The sequence below is a fragment of the Chlorocebus sabaeus genome, chromosome 29, assembly GCF_047675955.1.
Source record: "Chlorocebus sabaeus isolate Y175 chromosome 29, mChlSab1.0.hap1, whole genome shotgun sequence".
Classification (NCBI taxonomy): Eukaryota; Metazoa; Chordata; class Mammalia; order Primates; family Cercopithecidae; genus Chlorocebus; species Chlorocebus sabaeus.
This window is the reverse complement of record NC_132932.1, coordinates 4,016,137-4,035,386: the sequence shown is the minus strand read 5'-3', so window position 1 is coordinate 4,035,386 and position 19,250 is coordinate 4,016,137. Positions and strand designations below refer to the sequence as shown.

At 38.1% G+C, this 19,250-nt stretch overlaps 2 protein-coding genes across 2 annotated transcripts; both read left to right on the top strand.

Annotated features, from left to right (window-relative positions):
* Nucleotides 1-8,766: 8,766 nt before the first annotated feature.
* On the top strand, nt 8,767-9,752 carry LOC103231330 (olfactory receptor 11H6). The gene has a single exon (XM_007990629.3). The coding sequence runs from the start codon at nt 8,767-8,769 to the stop codon at nt 9,688-9,690; it is 924 nt and encodes a 307-aa protein (XP_007988820.3). The 3' UTR covers nt 9,691-9,752.
* A 4,676-nt stretch (nt 9,753-14,428) lies between these two features.
* Nucleotides 14,429-15,482, top strand: LOC103231323 (olfactory receptor 11H7). Its single transcript, XM_037987889.2, has one exon. It carries the CDS (start codon nt 14,432-14,434, stop codon nt 15,374-15,376), a length of 945 nt encoding a protein of 314 aa, XP_037843817.2. The 5' UTR covers nt 14,429-14,431; the 3' UTR covers nt 15,377-15,482.
* The last annotated feature ends 3,768 nt before the right edge of the window (nt 15,483-19,250 follow it).

Here is a 19,250-nt window from a genome sequence, read left to right as displayed (position 1 = left end):
GACTCTGTCTCAAAAAAAAAAAATATTTGAAATTTATTATCTTAGCAATTTAAAAATGCATAACACATTATCATTTACTATGTTTACCACCCTGGGCAATATATCGCCAAAAAGAAAAAAAAAAAACACTATTCCTCCTACCAGAGGTTTTGCACCGTTTGTGCATCATTGCCTAACCATTACCAACACCCCACTTCCTACAGCCTTTGGTAATCACCATTCTACTGTCCTGCTTCCTTGAGTTTGAAATTTGGGGATTCCACAAATAAGTGAGAACATGTGGTATATTTGTCTTTCTAGGCTTGCCCTATTTCACTTAGCGTAATGTTCTCCAGTTCCATCCATGTTGTCACAAATGACAAAATTTCCCTCTTTTTTAAGGCTGAATAGTATTCTGTTGGGTACACACACCACATTTTCTTTATCCATTTATCTATTGATGGACATTTAGGTTGATTCCATAACTCAGCTATTGTGAATAAGGCTGCAAGGAACATAGGAGAACAGACATCTCTTTGACATACTGCTTTCAAATCTTTTAGGTAAATACCCAAACTGGGATTGCTGGATCATATAGTAATTCTACTTTTAGTTTTCTGAGGAAGCTCCAGACAGTTTTTCATAATGACAGTACTAATTGACATTCTCACCAACTGTGTGCAAGGGCTCTCTTTTCTTCACATTCTCGTCAACACCTATTATCTTTTGTCTTTCATTATAACAGCCATTCTGATAGCTGTGAGGTGAAATCTCATTGTGGCTTTACTTTGCATTTTTCTAGTTATTAGCGATGTTGAGCAATTTTCATATACCTGCTGGCCATTTGTATGTCTTTTTTTTTTTTTTGAGAAATGTCTACTCACGGCCACTGCCCATTTTTTAATCTGATTATTTGTTTTCTTTCTATAGAGTTGTTTGAGTTCCTTATGGATTTGGATATTAACCCCTATCAGATGTATGGCCTCAAATACTTTCTCCCAGTCTGTAGTTATCTCTTCATTCTATTGATTGTTTCCTTTGCAGATTAGAGCTATACTGACATGATCCTATTTGTCTATTTTTGCTTTTGTTATCTGTGTTTTGAGGTCAAATCTATACAATCATTGCCCAAACCAACATTGGGTAGTGTTTCCCCTATGTTTCCTTCTCATTGCTTAGAGTTTCCGGTCTTATGTCCAAGTCTTTAATCCATTTTGAGTTGATTTTTGTATATAGAAATAAGAATCCAATTTCATTCTTACACATATGAATGTACAGTTTTCCCAATACCATTACTAAAGAGACTGTCCTCTTCCCAATGTGTATTTTTGACACCTTTGTCAGAAATCAATTGACAATGCATAGGTTCACTTCTGAGCTCTATTCTTTTCCATTGGTTGATGAGTCATTTTTTCACACTAATTTTAATTGGCATGCTGTTTTAATTACTATTACTTTGTAGTATAGTTTGAAATCAGTGTGATGCCTCAGCTTTGTTCTTTCTGTTCATAACTGCCTTGGCTATTTGAGGGATTTTGTGATTCCACATGGATTTTAGGGCTGTGTTTTCTATTTCTCTGAAGGCTGTCACTGGTGTGACAGGAATTAATAGGGATTACATTGACTCCGGAAATCACATTGGGTAGTCTGGACATTTTAACAATATTAATGCTTTTAATTCATGAACACAAGATATATTTCTATTTATTTGTGTCTTCTTCAATTTATTTTATTCATGTTTTATATGTAATTTTGCATGAGATGAGAAGCATTTGGGAGGTTTTGAGCAGGGAAGTAACTTACTCTTATTTACATTATAAAAGAATTATCCCCCTGACTGTTTTGTTGGCAATACACTAGAAAGAGAAATGGGCATTTTAAAACTCTTCTTTCTAATTGTCAAACTTAGAAATTTTTTGGTTTTTAATTTTTTATTTTTTTCGAGACAGGGTCTCATTCTGACACCCAGGCTGGAATGCAGTGATGCAATCACAGCTAACTACAGCCTCAACCTCCCCAGGCTCACATGATCCAACTCAGCTGTCCGAGTAACTGGGACTACAGGCATGTTCCTCCATGCCCAGCAAATTTTTGTATTTCTTTTTTTTTTTTTTGGAGAGACAGAGCTTCACCATGTTGGCTAGGCTGTTCTCGAACTCCTGGACTCAAGTGATCCTCCTGCCTCAGCTTCCCAAAGGCTGGGATTACAGATGCGCACCACTGCTCCCCACTCATTTCTTTTTCATAACGTAATCGTTAAGAGTAAGTTTACGTTACATTAAAATAAGAGTAAGTTATTTATTTTCATAACGTAAATAAGAGTAAGTTACTTCCCTGCTCAAAACCTCCCAAATGCTTCTCATCTCATGCAAAATTACATATAAAACATGAATAAAATAAATTGAAGAAGACACAAATAAATAGAAATATATCTTGTGTTCATGAATTAAAAGCATAAATATTGTTAAAATGTCCAGACTACCCAATGTGATTTCCAGAGTCAATATAATCCCTATTTTTTTTAAAAGGAATTTGTATCTGTAAACCTATTTGAGAATATATATATGGGGAGGGGAAAAGAATCCTCTAGTTGCCCCAGAGGAATAGGAAGTCCTCTGGACCCTAAGAAATTCTAATTCTGGAGTAGTTCCATGACATTAATTAAGAGAGAGTGCTTCTGAGGCTCTTTAATGACACTTAATCATAATTATAATTATATAGACATTTATAAAAAATTTTCAAGTCTATTATCTCATTTAATCTTCATATTAGCCCTATGAGTTACACACGGAGGATAAACATGGCTTTAATAATTGAGGAAATTAGAGCACACCAAGCTCTTACAGCTAATAAGTGAAAATATTCAAACTAAGACTCATACTTTCTATGTCATGATTTTCTTTATATTTTCTCACCACCTTCTGTTTAAGTTCAACTCTGTTCCTACCCAAGTGCTCCCTTTTTTTAACCCAGGTCACCTCATTTCATACAATGCCTGGATAATCTTCTCCACCATTTTCTGCCTATCCCAGACCTCTCTCAAAAGCACCTCTAGATGTTTAATCTAGTAATGCTTTTCTAGATACCTAACTCTTAGCCTGACACACAAATCACCTGTAACTTAGTTCCATGGGCCAATTATCCCTTCAAATATCATTCTTAACCTTGTATCCCAAACATGTTTAATTAATTCCCAGTTCTACTGAAATCCCTCCCAAACTTAGAAGTGTTTTCAAACATCCCTAACCCAGACTCTAACATTTTATGATCATCCATAGTGGCTTTCAAGCTTCCACGTGCATTAGAAACACCTAGAGGGCGGGCACGGTGGCTCATACCTGTAATCCCAGCACTTTGGGAGGCTGAGGCAGGTAAATCACCTGAGGTCAGGAGTTCAAGACCAGCCTGGCCAACATGGTGAAACCCCATCTCTACTAAAAATACAAAAAAAAATTAGTCTGACATGGGGGCTCATGCCTGTAATCCCAGCTACTCAGGAGGCTGAGGGAGGAGAATCACTTGAACCTGAGAGGGTGGAGGTTGCAGTTAGCTGAGACCACACCATTACATACTAGCCAAGGCAACAAACTCCATTAAAAAAAAAAGGAAGAAAGCAAAATAAAAGAAACACCTAGAAAGTTTGTTAAGACAGACAACTGGGCTCCACATTCCAAGTTTTTGGCTCACTAGATCTAGGTAAGTACTGAGAACATGTATTTCTAACAGGTCTCAAGTGATACTAATACTGCTGGTACAGGGATTATATTTTCAAGAATCCACTCTACACTTAAACAGCCTTACTCTTAAGCTCAGTCATGTTCTCCATTTGAGCTCTTGCTATGTTTATATTAATCTCAGGTTCTCATCTCAGTTTGTTCTCTTTCACCTTATATCATTGAAAGAATTCATAACCATTTACAGTGCCAGACTTTCATTTTCACTAATATTGTATCATGTCAGTCAACAGAATTAGAATTACAAATCTGCCTTTACAGATAACTGAATTTTTCAAACACCTATGTTCAAGCTATACTTAAAATTAATAAGGGAGATTTTTTTTTTTTGGGTGGGGGGCGATGGAGTCTTTCTTTGTCGCCCGGCTGGAGTGCAGGGGCGCAATCTCAGCTCACTGTAACCTCCGCCTGCCGGACTCAAGCAATTCTCCTGTCTCAGCCTCCCGAATAGCTGGGACTACAGGCATGCACTACCACGCCAGGCTAATTTTTTGTATTTTAGTAGAGACAGGGTTTCACTATGTTGGCCAGGACGGTCTCGATCTCCTTACCTAGTGATTCACCTACTTCGGCCTCCCAAAGTGCTGGGATTACAGGCATGAGCCACCACGCCCGGCCAGGAGATTCTTTATCTTATGTTCATTATAACAAAATTAAGCAAACAATATATAGATTAAAAAATTTTTAAGCATTTGCAGATTAGGCACCAAGTAGGAAGCAAGTCTAGTTCAAATTATATAATAAAGATTTGCTTCATATCTTTTTATTTGAGCCCAAAACAAATATGTAATCTCTGTGAAGTCTTGACCTTGTTGCCTCCTATCTGTGTATACTCAATGTTTAACCCAGAGTCTGACACATAGTAGGTGCACAGTTGATGTATAACTGATAAATGTTTGTTAATTATATGGAATTTTTAAAAAAGAATGAAGTTTATTTTGGAGAGAAAATCACACACAAATACACACACTCAGATACACACATGTACACCCATATTCGTTCTCTCTTCTCCTCCTCCATTAACCTCCCACCCCCCATCCCCAGGTAGATCAGTTCCTTAGAGGGAGGATATCTCCACAAAGGGGAAAGTATTTATGGTATCTCTTGGATAGTTATCCTGACTTCTGTGTCTCACTAGTCAAACCACTGGGGAAAACATAAATTATACACAGATATAGATGGAATTCCATACATGCTCACAGGCAAAGGAAGTAGGTGCCTACCAGTGAACACTAGGGAACTATGATCCTATTCAGAAGAGACTTGTAACCTCTTAATAATTGCTGATGTGAAAAACACATTTCATTTGGTTCGGAATACGAAAGGAAGCAAGTTTCTGGAACCACACATAACACTCTCCAACCATGACTCGGCTTGTTGGTTGTGTAAAGGACGAGATTCCTGTGACTGGAGTTTGTCTCACATCTTCCTCTTGGAGCCAAAAATGCCCTTAGGTATGTAAGGAAGGCCTCCCTGTAGCAGTACCCCACCGTTCCCGTGCTTTCAACGCTGCCAGATGCTAAGAATATATGGTTCTTCTGCAAATTTGTGAATTCTTTGTTCCTTTGTTCTTTGCAGGAACATTGGCCCCTCACTTCTCTTCTTCCAACATACTCCTATGAATGCCCGTGTGATATATTCACATTAAGGGCTCATTCAGGTATCTCAGAGTTCCCACTATACAACTCAGTTAGGGGCGATAATGGTCAAATGTCTTGCTTATTTGGGGCGACTGTTAAATTCCCTTAGAATGTATCCTGAGTCTTACACCTCTTTGTAAATGAGTCAGTGACGTTTTTATTGACAGACTGTTCTTCAGCTGCAGTAATTAAAGCAAGCTGTTATTTTTTTCAGAGTTGTTGGCAAGTGACAAGGGGCAAGTGAAAACCTCTCGAGAAAGAAGTAGAACAGCAGACTCTCCTTTCCTTTGGATTTACCTACAGATTAACTTTTAAAACGTAAATACTTAAGAGAAGAGCCCCAGCACTTATAATTCTAAAAGTGCTCTTCCGTGGGCAAGTGTCTTAAATTCCCAGCAAGTGGATGGGACTGGAGGAGGATGTGACTCCCTTGTCAGTTCACAGAGGATGCATTGCCCAAGCGCTTTGTTCCTCCTCTCCAGTTGCCCATGTGTGCTCTCACTTGAGGAGAATAGAAAGACAAAAGAGGTGAATTTGAGCTACAAATGAATGCACTTTGGTGATGGAGGCAGTAGAAATGAATTCAGTGAGATTTTTTAATTATCTGTGAAGTTTATTTATCCATCTTTCTCTGACCCTGTATTCCATAGATAACTAAAATTTCACTGCTTTTGAAATAATGTCACCAAGGTCTTGAACATTATGAAGCCAAATAATGAGCTGGTGGGGACCGGGTGCAGTGGCTCACACCTGAAATCTCAGCACTATGGGAGGCCAAAGCAGGCAGATCATATGAGGTCGGGAGTTCAAGACCAGCCTGACCAACATGGCAAAACCCCGTCTCTACTAAAAATACAAAAATCAGCTGGGCATGGTAGCAGGCACGTGTAATCCCAGCTACTTGGCAGGCTGAGGCATGAGAATCACTTGAACCCAGGAGGTGGAGGTTGTAGTGAACTAAGATCATGCCACTGCACTCCAGCCTGGGGGATAGAGCGAGACTCTTTCTCAAAAAAAAAAAAAAAATTAGCCAGGTGTGGTGGCCCAAGCCTGTAATCGCAGCTACTCAGGGGGCTAAGGCATGAGAATCCCTTGAACCCAGGAGGCGGAGGTTGCAGTGACCATGCAGTGCAGGGAGATCATGCCACTGCACTCCAGCCCGGGCCACATAGCAAGACTCTGTTTCAAAAATAATTAATAATAAGCAGGTAGGAGTCAAGACCTATGAGGTCTGGTTCCAGATCAATCATCAGTTGGAATTACATTTCTTTTCTCAGTACCAAAAATTTGCTGGCCTGTGAGTAGGATAAACTAATTAATGTTTCATTCTCTGCCTACTGCCTCGAAAGGCCCAAACTATCTAATTTATGACAAATAAAATTTGTTATCATGTCCCCTGTACTATAAAGATGTATTCAAGTTATTTCTAACTGGAATAAATATATTTTTTCAGACCCACAGCATGCAGTTGGACATGCTGCAAAAATACACGACTCAAGGAATCCCCAGTCTATGCACATGACTGGGCAGATGTAGGCTATAATCCTGATTGCTTTCATAAAACCTAAGTTCCAAAAGGGGAGGAATTTTATTTTTTATATTCACCATTATACCCCCAGAACTCAACACACTGCTAGCAATATAATAAATGGTGAACAAACATGTGCTAAATTAAATTTTTGAATAAACAAACAAATAGACGAAATGCTACGATTTAAATTTAGCATCCAACCTTTTTTTAAAATTGCAAGCCCAGTAATTATATTTTCCAAGAATGACGCAGCATGTAGCCTGGCAAATACAAGCAGTTATGGAAAGTATATTTGAAATTACAACTGTCCTAAAAATTTTGATACATGTGATCATGATAATTATCATTCATTAAACTGAACTGCTTGGACAAAATTTACATTTTCATAAAAATCATGTTTATTAGAGAAATTGTTGTATTATTCTTAAAATATTGTTAACACGAATATCCAAAGTTACCTCGGCAATAAAACATTTATGCCCTTGTGTTTGCTGCAGGTTTGATCAAGTACTGAAAGGCAGGCCCCTTGCTCTCTGCGGATCATATAAATGATATAAAGATGGAATTTTGTGAGTATCTTAACAGTGACACTAACAACACAGTAAATTATCCTACTTTTAAAGTCATTATATTGCTAAATTTAAAATATTGTTAGTGGCTTACCCAGCCCAATATTCTGAACTTTAACAAGGATATTTGAGGACATAGAAATAAGCCTGCTGGACCAATAGTTTCTAGAAAATTGTTAGCAAAATATCTAAGTTATTTGTCTTGTCTCAACTCCTGATTTAGCAAATATCAGAAAGATCTTTGTGGTCCCTTTTGTTCATTATTTAATTTAGTGAAAAGCAAGATAATGAAGGGACAAATTGTAAAGCTTAGGGCTTAATTTCTAGCAAAAATAAAGGCATGTGGTTTTATTACTAGAGAAATTGATTTACCCAACAGCAAGGTCCCTCAAGAGCTGAGCCATGATGTAGAATAGTGCAATTTGGTGGAGAAGGAGGCTGACAAGCAGGGAAAATGGTGGCCTGCCAAAGAAGTCATAGGTAAGGGACATAACAGTTGCCTTCAGTTATTTAAGACCTCACTACCACCATCATGGGAGAGGAATTAGACTTATTTTGTGTAGTTTCAACAAAATTGAAGTTTATCTGCTGACTTGGGGAGTACCAAGATAATGGGTAAAAGTAATAAAGGAGACAAAGTTTGCTCACCATTTAATAAAGAAGGGCTTTGGGAGAACTAGAGCTCCTCAGGAGAAAAAGGGGCTTGATTTTTCAGCAAATCCAGATGCCACCAGGGAGAATGTGATCTAGGGGGAACTAGATTTGTAGCTTTCAAACCATTTTACAGATTCCTGAGGGTTCTGCAGCACCTCCCTGAGAGTAGCAAAAGGAAGGGAGCTGAAGACTCCCCAAAGTTTTATTCCTATCTGCTTGTTACTGGACTTCTACATATGAGGCTGTAAGAAGGCTATTTAATATAGCAGCTATTTTTGCTTCAGATTTATACTCAATTTTGCTTTAAGGTAAAAGGATGTGTCCAAAGTTTATATTTATATGTAGAGTATCTAAGGTATTTAATTTTACCATTAAAGATGAAACATTACTGAGACTCAGGGTTATAGAAACATTTGAAGTGAAATGTGATTTGCTCCAAACCAGTCTCCAAATAGGCCAGTGTATCTGGGCATTACTGGCTTTGTACATATGTTTAAGTGAACCCTTCAAATCTCTTTGAACTTCAATTACCCTGTCTGTGAAAGAGAAGGGTAAAGAATACCTCCTTGCAGCTCAAAGAGTCATTAGGAAGACCAAATGAGATAATGTATGTAAAAATACTTAGTACATCATCCAGCATGAGTTAGCAAAATCTCCAAATGTTCTTTATTATTCATTCTTTGATTACTTCTGTTTTTCTAACAGCTTTGGGACCCCAGAACAGAACAACGCATTTTGTGACTGAGTTTGTCCTCCTGGGTTTCCATGGTCAAAGAGAGATGCAGAGCTGCTTCTTCTCATTCATCCTTGTTCTCTATCTCATGACACTGCTAGGGAATGGAGCTATTGTCTGTGCAGTGAAATGGGACAGGCGGCTCCACACACCCATGTACATCCTTTTGGGAAACTTTGCCTTTCTAGAGATCTGGTACATTTCCTCCACTGTCCCAAACATGCTAGTCAATATCCTCTCAGAGACTCAAACCATCTCCTTCTCTGGCTGCTTCCTGCAATTCTATTTCTTTTTTTCACTGGGTACAACAGAGTGTTTCTTCTTATCAGTTATGGCTTATGATCGGTACCTGGCCATCTGTCGTCCATTACACTACCCCTCCATCATGACTGGGAAGTTCTGTGTAATTCTGGTCTGTGTATGTTGGGTAGGTGGATTTCTCTGCTATCCAGTCCCTATTGTTCTTATCTCCCAGCTTCCCTTCTGTGGGCCTAACATCATTGACCACTTTGTGTGTGACCCAGGCCCATTGTTTGCACTGGCCTGCATCTCTGTTCCTTCCACTGAGCTTATCTGTTACACCTTCAACTCGATGATTATCTTTGGGCCCTTCCTCTCCATCCTGGGATCTTACACTCTGGTCATCAGAGCTGTGCTTCGTATTCCCTCTAGTGCTGGTCGAACTAAAGCTTTCTCCACATGTGGGTCCCACCTAATGGTGGTGTCTCTATTCTATGGAACCCTTATGGTGATGTATGTGAGCCCAAGATCAGGGAACCCAGCAGCAATGCAGAAGATCATCACTCTGGTATACTCAGCAATGACTCCACTCTTAAATCCCCTTATCTAAGTCTTCGAAACAAAGACATGAAAGATGCTCTAAAGAGAGTACTGGGGTTAACAGTTAGTCAAAACTGAGATATCTTTGAAAAAGAAGCCAAATTGGCCACTTCTGACGCTAATTTTTTGTAACTATAGAAAGTAGCTTCAGTAATATGTTCTGGCTCACACTCAGGTAGAGAGACTTATCTTTCACAGTTCCTTAGCAGTTAAGTTCAGCTCATTCATGATAAATGCCAATGCTAAATAAAACATTTTAAACATATGTGGCCTCACTGAGTAGTTACGTGGTGGGCGGGTGTATATATATGTATATTATTTTTCTGTGATGTATCTTTGCTAGTTTTAATCTTAGCTGACGGAAGAAATCAATTGCATGTGTACTGAAGCCTTTCAAAAGAGTGAGATCTGGCTGGGCACGGTGGCTCATGCCTGTAATCCCAGCACTTTGGGAGGCCAAAGCGGGAGGATCACCTGAGATCAGGAGTTCAACCCCAGCCTGGGCAACATGATGAAAACCTGTCTCTACTAAAAATACAAAAATTAGCTGGGCATGATGGCACACACCTGTAATCCCAGCTACTCAGGAGGCTGAGGAATGAGAATTGCTTGAACCTGGGAGGCAAAGGTTGCAGTGAGCTGATATCACGCCACTGCCCCGTAGCCTGCATGATAGAGCAAGACTGCATCTAAAAAAAAAAAAAAAAAAAAAAAAAAGAGAGAGCTCTTTTCAATTCAGAAAAAATATATATATTTGTTTGCTTGTTTCTGAGACAAAGTTTTGCTCTTGTTGCCCAGGCTGGAGTGCAATGGCACAGTCTTGGCTCACTGCAACCTCCACCTCCCGGGTTCAAGTGATCCTCCTGCCTCAGCTTCCCAAGTAGCTGGGATTACAGGCACCCACCACCACACCTGGCTAATTGTATTTTTACTAGAGACGGGGTCATTTGTATATTTTTAGTAGAGATGGGGTTTCACCATGTTGGCCAAGCTGGTCTCGAACTCCTGACCTCAGGTGATCCACCCTCCCTTGGCCTCCCAAAGTGCTGGGATTACAGGTGTGAGCCACCACACAGCCAGAAAATACATATTCTTAAAGAATATTTGTGTGTCAAGAGGTCACCAGAAAAAAAAAAGTAGTAATAGACATCTTCCATTGTTTGAGGTTGTCTTTCACACCAAGAACAGAGTATGCTTTAAACCTCTATGCTTCATACCTCTATCCCTTAGAGATGAAAACCAAACTCTTTGCCATTCAAAGCCTTCACTCAATAGACTGCTCCATTCAGTTTTCTCTCCTAGTGATCCACTGTACAAGTCTTGTACTTCATGATCAGTCCTCAAACATATTTATTCCCAACTGGATATCTTTACTCATAGTACTTCCTCTCTAAATTAGTTGTGACAACCCCAGTATTACTTATACTACGGAACGATGCCCTAAACATTATTTGTACCTAGCAGTTTTCATGTTAACCACAAAGCATCAGGTGCCTATCAGAGGCTGTAGGACAAAGTCTAAGTTAGAAAAATATTCAGAGAAAATTATGCCAAGAACAAATTTCATTTGTTGAAATAAAATGTTTCTCTATGCTGAAACAAAAAGGCCATCAACTGAGAGTTGAATCTACTTAAAATGAAAACACACACCTTTTAGTTATGGCCATCCCCACAATGAAATCAGGCGTGCAAGGAAGATGGGCCTGCCGGTGCTAAGTGATTCTCAAATCTTTCCACCAAAGCATATTTAGCAACAGTGGTCAGAGAACACGGGGCATTGGGGGATAATATTTCTTTAAATTCAAAGTTTTATCTCAAAAATTATCATAAATTATACTTCCTAATTCATAGTACATACATATTTAGTGTGATATAAAATTACCTTTCTAGATAAAATTGGCCCCTCATGAAGATAGTTAGTCTGGAGCCTTACATATCCCATAGCACATGCTATTTGAGTACAACTCAAGGAGACCGTGGGGTTTCCTCAGAGTTAATGTAACATGTTATTTTAAATAATCCCTATAGGAAATGTTAACAAAAATATCAATTAAACCTCCAGGTAAGATGTATGAAGGTCCCTAGGGACAGCACAGACAGTTACAGAATCACATGAACTTGAAGGGAGACCAGAGAATTCTCAACAGTGGCTCAAATGAGGCATAAATTAAGACCAACACATGGTTCAACACCCTCAGTGAGAAACAAGCCACTAGAATCTTCGGGTACAAGAGAAGTGAAATGAGCCACTGGTGAAGCTCTCACACAGGACTTCCATATTAGAGCTAGTGAAGGAGAGACTCCATGAGGCCTCCCTGCAGGCTCTCTCCGGGATGACCTAGGAAAGCTTCCCGGTATGTAGAACGGTATTCTTTGTTGAGTGTTGCTGCTGTTATACACCACAGAGGAACTACTCACCTATACATTTCTTCATTCAACATGCTTCAGAGGTTGAGTATCAAAGAATATTGGTTTATCTTTCAGCTCAAAAACCAAAAGAAAAAAAAATCCCTCAGAGTATTTAGATCACCATGCAATTCACACTTTCCAAAATAAGTGCACTAGTCATCCACAGGTCTTCTCCTTCTCAGGAAGTGCCGAGGCACCAGGAATGCTATGACATTTGTAGAGATTTTGAGCTTAATAGTATGGAATTAGCTTTATCCACTGGGACTAAAACCAACAGAAAATTGGAATTTTTTTTTTAATCTTCTCTCTCAGTTTTCCTCTCTCTGTCCCTTTCATTACTCATTCTGCACCTTCAGGAGAAGTGACATTAAAAAAAAAAAAGAAAAGATAAAATAAATGTTTTTGAGGACTAAGATCTCACATAGATTTAGTGGTGAATATATTAGTAACCATTTCTTAAAATTATGTTGGAAATTATCTTGATATTTATTTACCATGCTTTCCCTGTGGCAAATTGTTTTTCTGCAAGGTTTTTGTTTGTTGTTTTTAATGTCAATGACAGTAGTCTGAGCTCAAAGAAGCAGCTCAGTCTTGTGCATTTTGATTTTGGGTCAAAGTCTGTGAATCTGAGTTCAAAATCATTGTTGCTCCTTCTCTGCTCCAAGCACAAGTGGCTGCTCCCTGCATCGCTGCTTTCTTATCTTGTTGAGGAGAGAGGTTTCTTGCTCAGAAAGAAGGAGAACGTATAGAGGACCCATCGTGGGGAACCATTCTTTTATGATGTCTTACGAAAATGACCATTGATACAGGTTTAACTTAGCTCTTCATAATCATCCTAGTTTAAAGAATTAAAAATTACTGATCCCCATATCTTGCAGTTTCTTTCTCTTTTTGGCTTCTTGTCTACCAGACTACAACCTTTTGCAAAACCAGCTCTATGAAAAGGTATACATTTCCTTCTAGATGGGTAGATTCATAGTTCACCTTGTGCATTACTAACTGCAATAGCTTCATCAACAGCTTCATGATCATAAATATATTTATTTAATATAACCTCACTGAATAGGAGGGTTTTTTCTATTTGATTATGTTCAGTGAGTACTATAAATACTATATATATGCATACACACACGGACACACACACACTATATGTGTGTGTGTGTGTATATACACACACACACCAGTTCAATCAGATACTATATATGTGCTACTTTTAATTGAAAAAAATATAAGGCAAATTATCCTCTTATCAATCAAAAAAGTTAACGGTAACTTGTTAAAATTTTTCTGAAGAGTCCCATTTGTTAAAGCTACCATTTATTCTTTTCTTGGAGTTGTATCTGATTCTTGAAAATATATCTTCTTTGGTGATGGTGTTCTAAAGAAAACAAACCAAATTTTGGAAAATGGGTAAATAATTATGTTTGAAATAACACCTTTGATTCTCTTGTATCTTGTTTTTTGAATCTTTGGGGGCTATTCTTTTACATGGACTAAAGAAAGATCTTACAGTGAATTTTAAAGAAAATTCTGGCAAAAGGAATAAGAGGAGCTTTAGAAGAAAATACCCCAGTAACTGTAGTTTTCTTCTCTAATATATCTTCTATGTTATCTTTAATGAAATATTCATTTTTAAATGTATATGGAGCATGATAAATTATAATGTGAAATTAATCACCAGGAAATGAATAATTATGACATTTTGTGCTAAAAGGAAATGGTTAAATACCAAATTGTAAATAAACTGTAGTATAATATAAATGTCTGTAAATAGGAAAAAGCAAAATATATAAAGAATTTTATCATCTAAATATCCTTGTTGACTTTCTCCTGGTATCACAAAAAAAATTGGAAGAAAATAAATTCGCCTAATAGAAATAGCTCCAGAAAGAAAGAATCTGAAATAATGTCAAAGCACAAACCACTCAAAGCTGTAAAAAGTCTCAGATTTGAATATATTAAAAATGATGGCATATGTCTTCATATTTTGAAGTGAAGAGCACTACGGAATTGCTATACATGAACATCTTTCACTGAAAAACAAATTAGATATAAAACAAACCATTTTTCCTTTATTTCAAGAATTTCTTTATATTAAAAAAAGATGAAATGTTGATTTTTGTCCAATGCCACAGAAAATTCAAACAACCTGACTCAAAGAATCAGACCCAAAGGACTCAATCAAGAAAGATAAATCAGGGTTTGCTTAAGAATTCTTTTAGAATATCCAATATATTCACCTGCAAGAGTCAAACTCCTTATCCCAAAAAAAGCTTCAAGATGCTTCATCAGCAAACTAAATTGTCATTGCCTATCTGTGTTCTCTCCACAGTCTGGGGAGCATGAATAACTCACAGATATCTACTGTGACACAGTTTGTCTTGTTGGGCTTTCCTGGTCCCTGGAAAATTCGGATCATCTTTTTCTCAATGATTTTGTTGGTCTACATCTTGACTCTGACTGGGAATATGGCCATCATCTGTGCAGTGAGGTGGGACCATCGACTCCATACCCCTATGTACATGCTCCTAGCCAACTTCTCCTTCCTAGAGATCTGGTATGTGACCTGCACAGTCCCCAACATGCTGGTAAATTTTTTTTCCAAAACTAAGACCATATCCTTCTCTGGATGCTTCACTCAGTTCTACTTCTTCTTTTCCCTGGGCACAACTGAATGCTTCTTCCTCTGTGTCATGGCTTATGATCGGTACCTGGCCATCTGCCACCCACTGCACTATCCCTCTATTATGACTGACCAGCTCTGTGGCATCTTGGTGTCTCTTTGTTGGCTCATTGGTTTCCTTGGACATTCAATTTCCATTTTCTTCATTTCTCAACTACCTTTCTGTGGTCCCAACATCATTGATCATTTTCTGTGTGATGTGGACCCACTGATGGCATTGTCCTGTGCCCCTACTCACACCATAGGGGATGTGTTCCATTCTGTGAGTTCTTTTTTCATTATCCTCACCATGGTGTATATCCTTGGGTCTTATACCTTGGTGCTCAGAACTGTGCTTCAGGTTCCTTCTTCAGCTGGATGGCAAAAGGCCTTCTCTACCTGTGGATCACACTTGGTTGTGGTGTCTCTGTTCTATGGAACCATAATGGTGATGTATGTGAGTCCCACACCTGGCAACTCAGTTGCTATGCATAAGATCATCACACTGATATATTCTGTGGTAACACCTGTCTTAAACCCCCTCATCTACAGCCTACGCAACAAGGACATGAAATATGCCCTCCATCATGTCTTCTGTGGAATTAGAATTATCCAGAGCTCGTGAATAGGGTTTTTTATAACCCAATGACTCTTTATGCGATTGGAAGAATAATCCTCTTCTTTTAACACAAACTGACTTGATTTTATTCATAGACATCACAATCCTTTTGTACAAGCAAAACTCTTCATATATCTGATCATATTTTGATGAACTTCTGATTTCAGAAATGTGTTCCATGGGAGGTTGGCCCCAACATGTGGTAAAAATAACACTTAAAAATCTTAATATCTATTTCCAGAAAGGTTTTTACTTTGGTGTGCAGTCTCCATCCACACAATTTTATTAAGACATATGAATCCAACTGATGGTTTGCTTACATAGTTGTCTATTACTTCTTTTAAAAAACACAATATTCCTGTTGACCTGGATTTTTGGTAACACATCATTATATAAACTAAGATACACTTAGAGGTTGTAAATTCAGTTTCACAATTCTTAGTTCATTATCCTCATCAACAGTGTACAAGGGGAGGCTGAAAGTTAGATTTAGAAAGAGTCGTTAGTGTGAAATCCAGCTAAGTGAAGTGAGGGTCACATCAAAAGAGCCACTTACAAGGCTTGACCTTGTCCCCTGAAATTTGAGGGGCATCTTGACTGTCCTTGATTTGAACCTGGAAAAAATGTAAAGACTGTGAAAGCGATGACTCAGAGAGAGTAAAAGGAGAGGGGCTGTAGCAAGAACAAACTAAACTCCCACTCATAACAGAACAAATATAGAATACCCATATTTGACCTAGTTAGACCCTATGGAAAGTAACCTTCTTGCTGTCTTAAAAGGAACCCTACCCAAAAGTGCTACTTGGAAAAGTAAGGCCATTTCAAAAGTCTATACAGAGTAGGTCGCCCAAATCCAGGGTTAAAAGAAGTCATATGGAGCCAGCCAGTGAAGCATTGCCCACATCAGAGAACCTGCAGTTTAGACAGACCACCTCAGAAAAAGAAAATGTTTCATGAAAAAGATAAACAACATTTAGACCATTGTTAAACCTATGAGGCAACAATATCTAAGTCAGGAAAAAAACTTTCTGCCTTTACTTCTTTCCCACCCCAAACCTAGAGTAACTGGAGTCAGCAGAGTAATGTAGAAAAAGAGAAATGAAAGTCAGAGGGAAACAAGCAGATCAAGCCTAAATCAGATCCAGTTTAGAGGAATGAGCTTTAATTTGGATAAAAAAATAAAAGTTTAGTTTTAGACTATACAATCTGCCTTCAGTCATCTATGGATTCCACATCCATGGATTCAACCAACCTCAGATTGAAAATATTTGGGTAAAAATGCATCTTTACTGAGGATGTACAGACTTTTCTTGTCATTGTTCCCTAAATATACAGTATAACAGCGATTTACATTGCATTGGAATTTTAAGTAACTTAGAGATGATTTAAAGTATATGGGAGGAGATTACACTGAGCTATGATTTTGCCACTGCACTCCAGCCCTGGCAACAGACCCTGTCTCTAAAAAAAAATAAAAAATAAAAAAAGTATAAGGGAGGATGTGCAATAAAGTGTTCTTGCAAATACTCTACCATTCTATATAAGGAACTTGAGTTTGTGGATTATGGTATCCACAGGAGGTCCTGGAACCAATCCCTCATGTATACTGAGAAACAAATGTGCTAGACTCTCTAATGCCTGGATAAGAGGTCATATGTTAAAACTAAAAGTAGTTATAAAAGCTATCATACCACCCAAGACAGTATCCATAGGTGGAAATAAATCAGACGTCAGAAAGTGTTTACGATAGATGTGGTGGGGGAAAATTAAGTTCCTTTATGTTTATGTCCTACCAAGTACAAATCATTCAATAAAATAGTTGTAGCTACAAAGGCTTAAATGTTGTGGTAGCCTAAGAGAGGAAGAAAGTTTCTACCTGAAAGACCAAGGAACTCTCCTGGAAAGCCTCCTTGGACAACTGGAAAACACTATGCTTCAAGGTTGGTAGAAGGGCCTAAAAAGAATGGGAAAACGAATTAGAAAATCTACTTAGGATGGTATTAAAGATAAGCTTGAACTACCAATCACAGTTTTGCCTTAAGTCAGCCCTAATATTTCAGTGGCTCAGCTGAATTCATTAGTTGAAAAGGGGCAGAAAATACTCTGTATTACTCTCAATAACTCAAAGTATCCTCCTACTGCAACTTATTAGATGTCAAATATGTAGCGTCACCTGTCAAACACCTATTCTTTTGTTAATATTCAGCTCGGACATGGCTTCTATCTGAAGACTATTCTCACATCCCAAAGCTAGACTGCATTTCTCTTCTTGATATATCTAGAATATACAAGCTCATATTCCAATTATTGTACCTAAAGACTATGAGCTCTGTCATGTGTCAGGGTCTCTTCCCCTAAGCAATTAGGCTTTTGAAGATAAGAACAGTGTCTTATCTTTTTATCCCCAGCAACTAGCATAAACCCGATTCATAGTAAGAGTAAGCATGTAGGGAAAGAAACAGCTTGTGGAATTGGATAATGAGCTAGTTCTTTAATCAACTCTCTTTAGAATTAAACATATTTTAGTCACAAAACCATTGATTGATTAGATTTTTTAATATTTATAGAACTTGTCTGTTTTCAAACCTATATTTTGATATTTATTTCTATTATAAAATAATACAAGCTTCTCATACAATTTTCAAACAATAAAGATGAGTATAAAGTTGTGGGTTTTTTATACTTTAAGTTCTAGGGTACATGTACACAACGTGCAGGTTTGTCACATAGGTATACATGTGCCATGTTGGTTTGCTGCACCCATCAAGTTGTCATTTATATTAGGTATTTCTTCTAATGCTATCCCTCTCCATGCCCCGACCCTATGACAGGCCCCAGTGTGTGATGCTCCCCTTTGTCCAAGCTCATTGTTCAAATCCCCCCTATGACTGAGAACATGTGGTGTTTGGTTTTCTGTCCTTGTGATACTTTGTTGAAATTGATGGTTTCCAGCTTCATCTATGTCCCTACAAAGGACATGAACTCATCCTTCTTTATGGCTGCATAGTACTCCATGGTGTATATGTGCCACATTTTCTTAATCCAGTCTATCATTGATGGTCATTTGGGTTGGTTCCAAGTCTTTGCTATTGTGAATAGTGCTGCAATAAACATACACATGCATGTGTCTTTATAGTGTCATGATTTATAATCCTTTGGGTATATACCCAGTAATGGGATGGCTGGGTCAAATGGTATTTCTAGTTCTAGATCCTTGAGGAATCACCACACTGTCTTCCACAATGGTTGAACTAGTTTGCACTCCCACCAACAGTGTAAAAGCATTCCTATTTCTCCACATCCTCTCCAGCACCTGTTGTTTCCTGATTTTTAATGATTGCCATTCTAACTGGTGTGAGATGGTATCTTGTTGTGGTTTTGATTTGCATTTTTCTGATGACCAGTGATGATGAGCATTTTTTTCATGTGTCTGTTGGCTGCATAAATGTCTTCTTTCGAGAAGTGTCTGTTCATATCCTTTACCCACTTTCTGATGGCGTTGTTTGTTTTTTTCTTGTAAATTTGTTTAAGTTCTTTGTAGATTCTGGATATTAGTCCTTTATCAGATGGGTATATTGCAAAAATTTTCTCCCATTCTGTAGGTTGCCTGTTCACACTGATGGTAGTTTCTTTTGCTGTGCAGAAGCTCTTTGGTTTACTTAGATCCCTTTTGTCTATTTCGGCTTTTGTTGCCATTGCTTTTGGTGTTTTAGACATGAAGTCCTTGCCCATGCCTATGCCCTGAATGGTATTGGCTAGATTTTCTTCTGGGTTTTTATGGTTTTAGGTCTAACATGTAAGTCTTTAATCCATCTTGAATTAATTTTTGTATAAGGTGTAAGGAAGGGATCCAGTTTCAGCTTTCTATATATGGCTAGCC

Coding starts and splice junctions, on each gene's coding strand:
- LOC103231323 (XM_037987889.2), top strand. CDS start 14,432: ATGAATAACTCACAGATATCTACTGTGACACAGTTTGTCTTGTTGGGC.
- LOC103231330 (XM_007990629.3), top strand. CDS start 8,767: ATGTTCTTTATTATTCATTCTTTGATTACTTCTGTTTTTCTAACAGCT.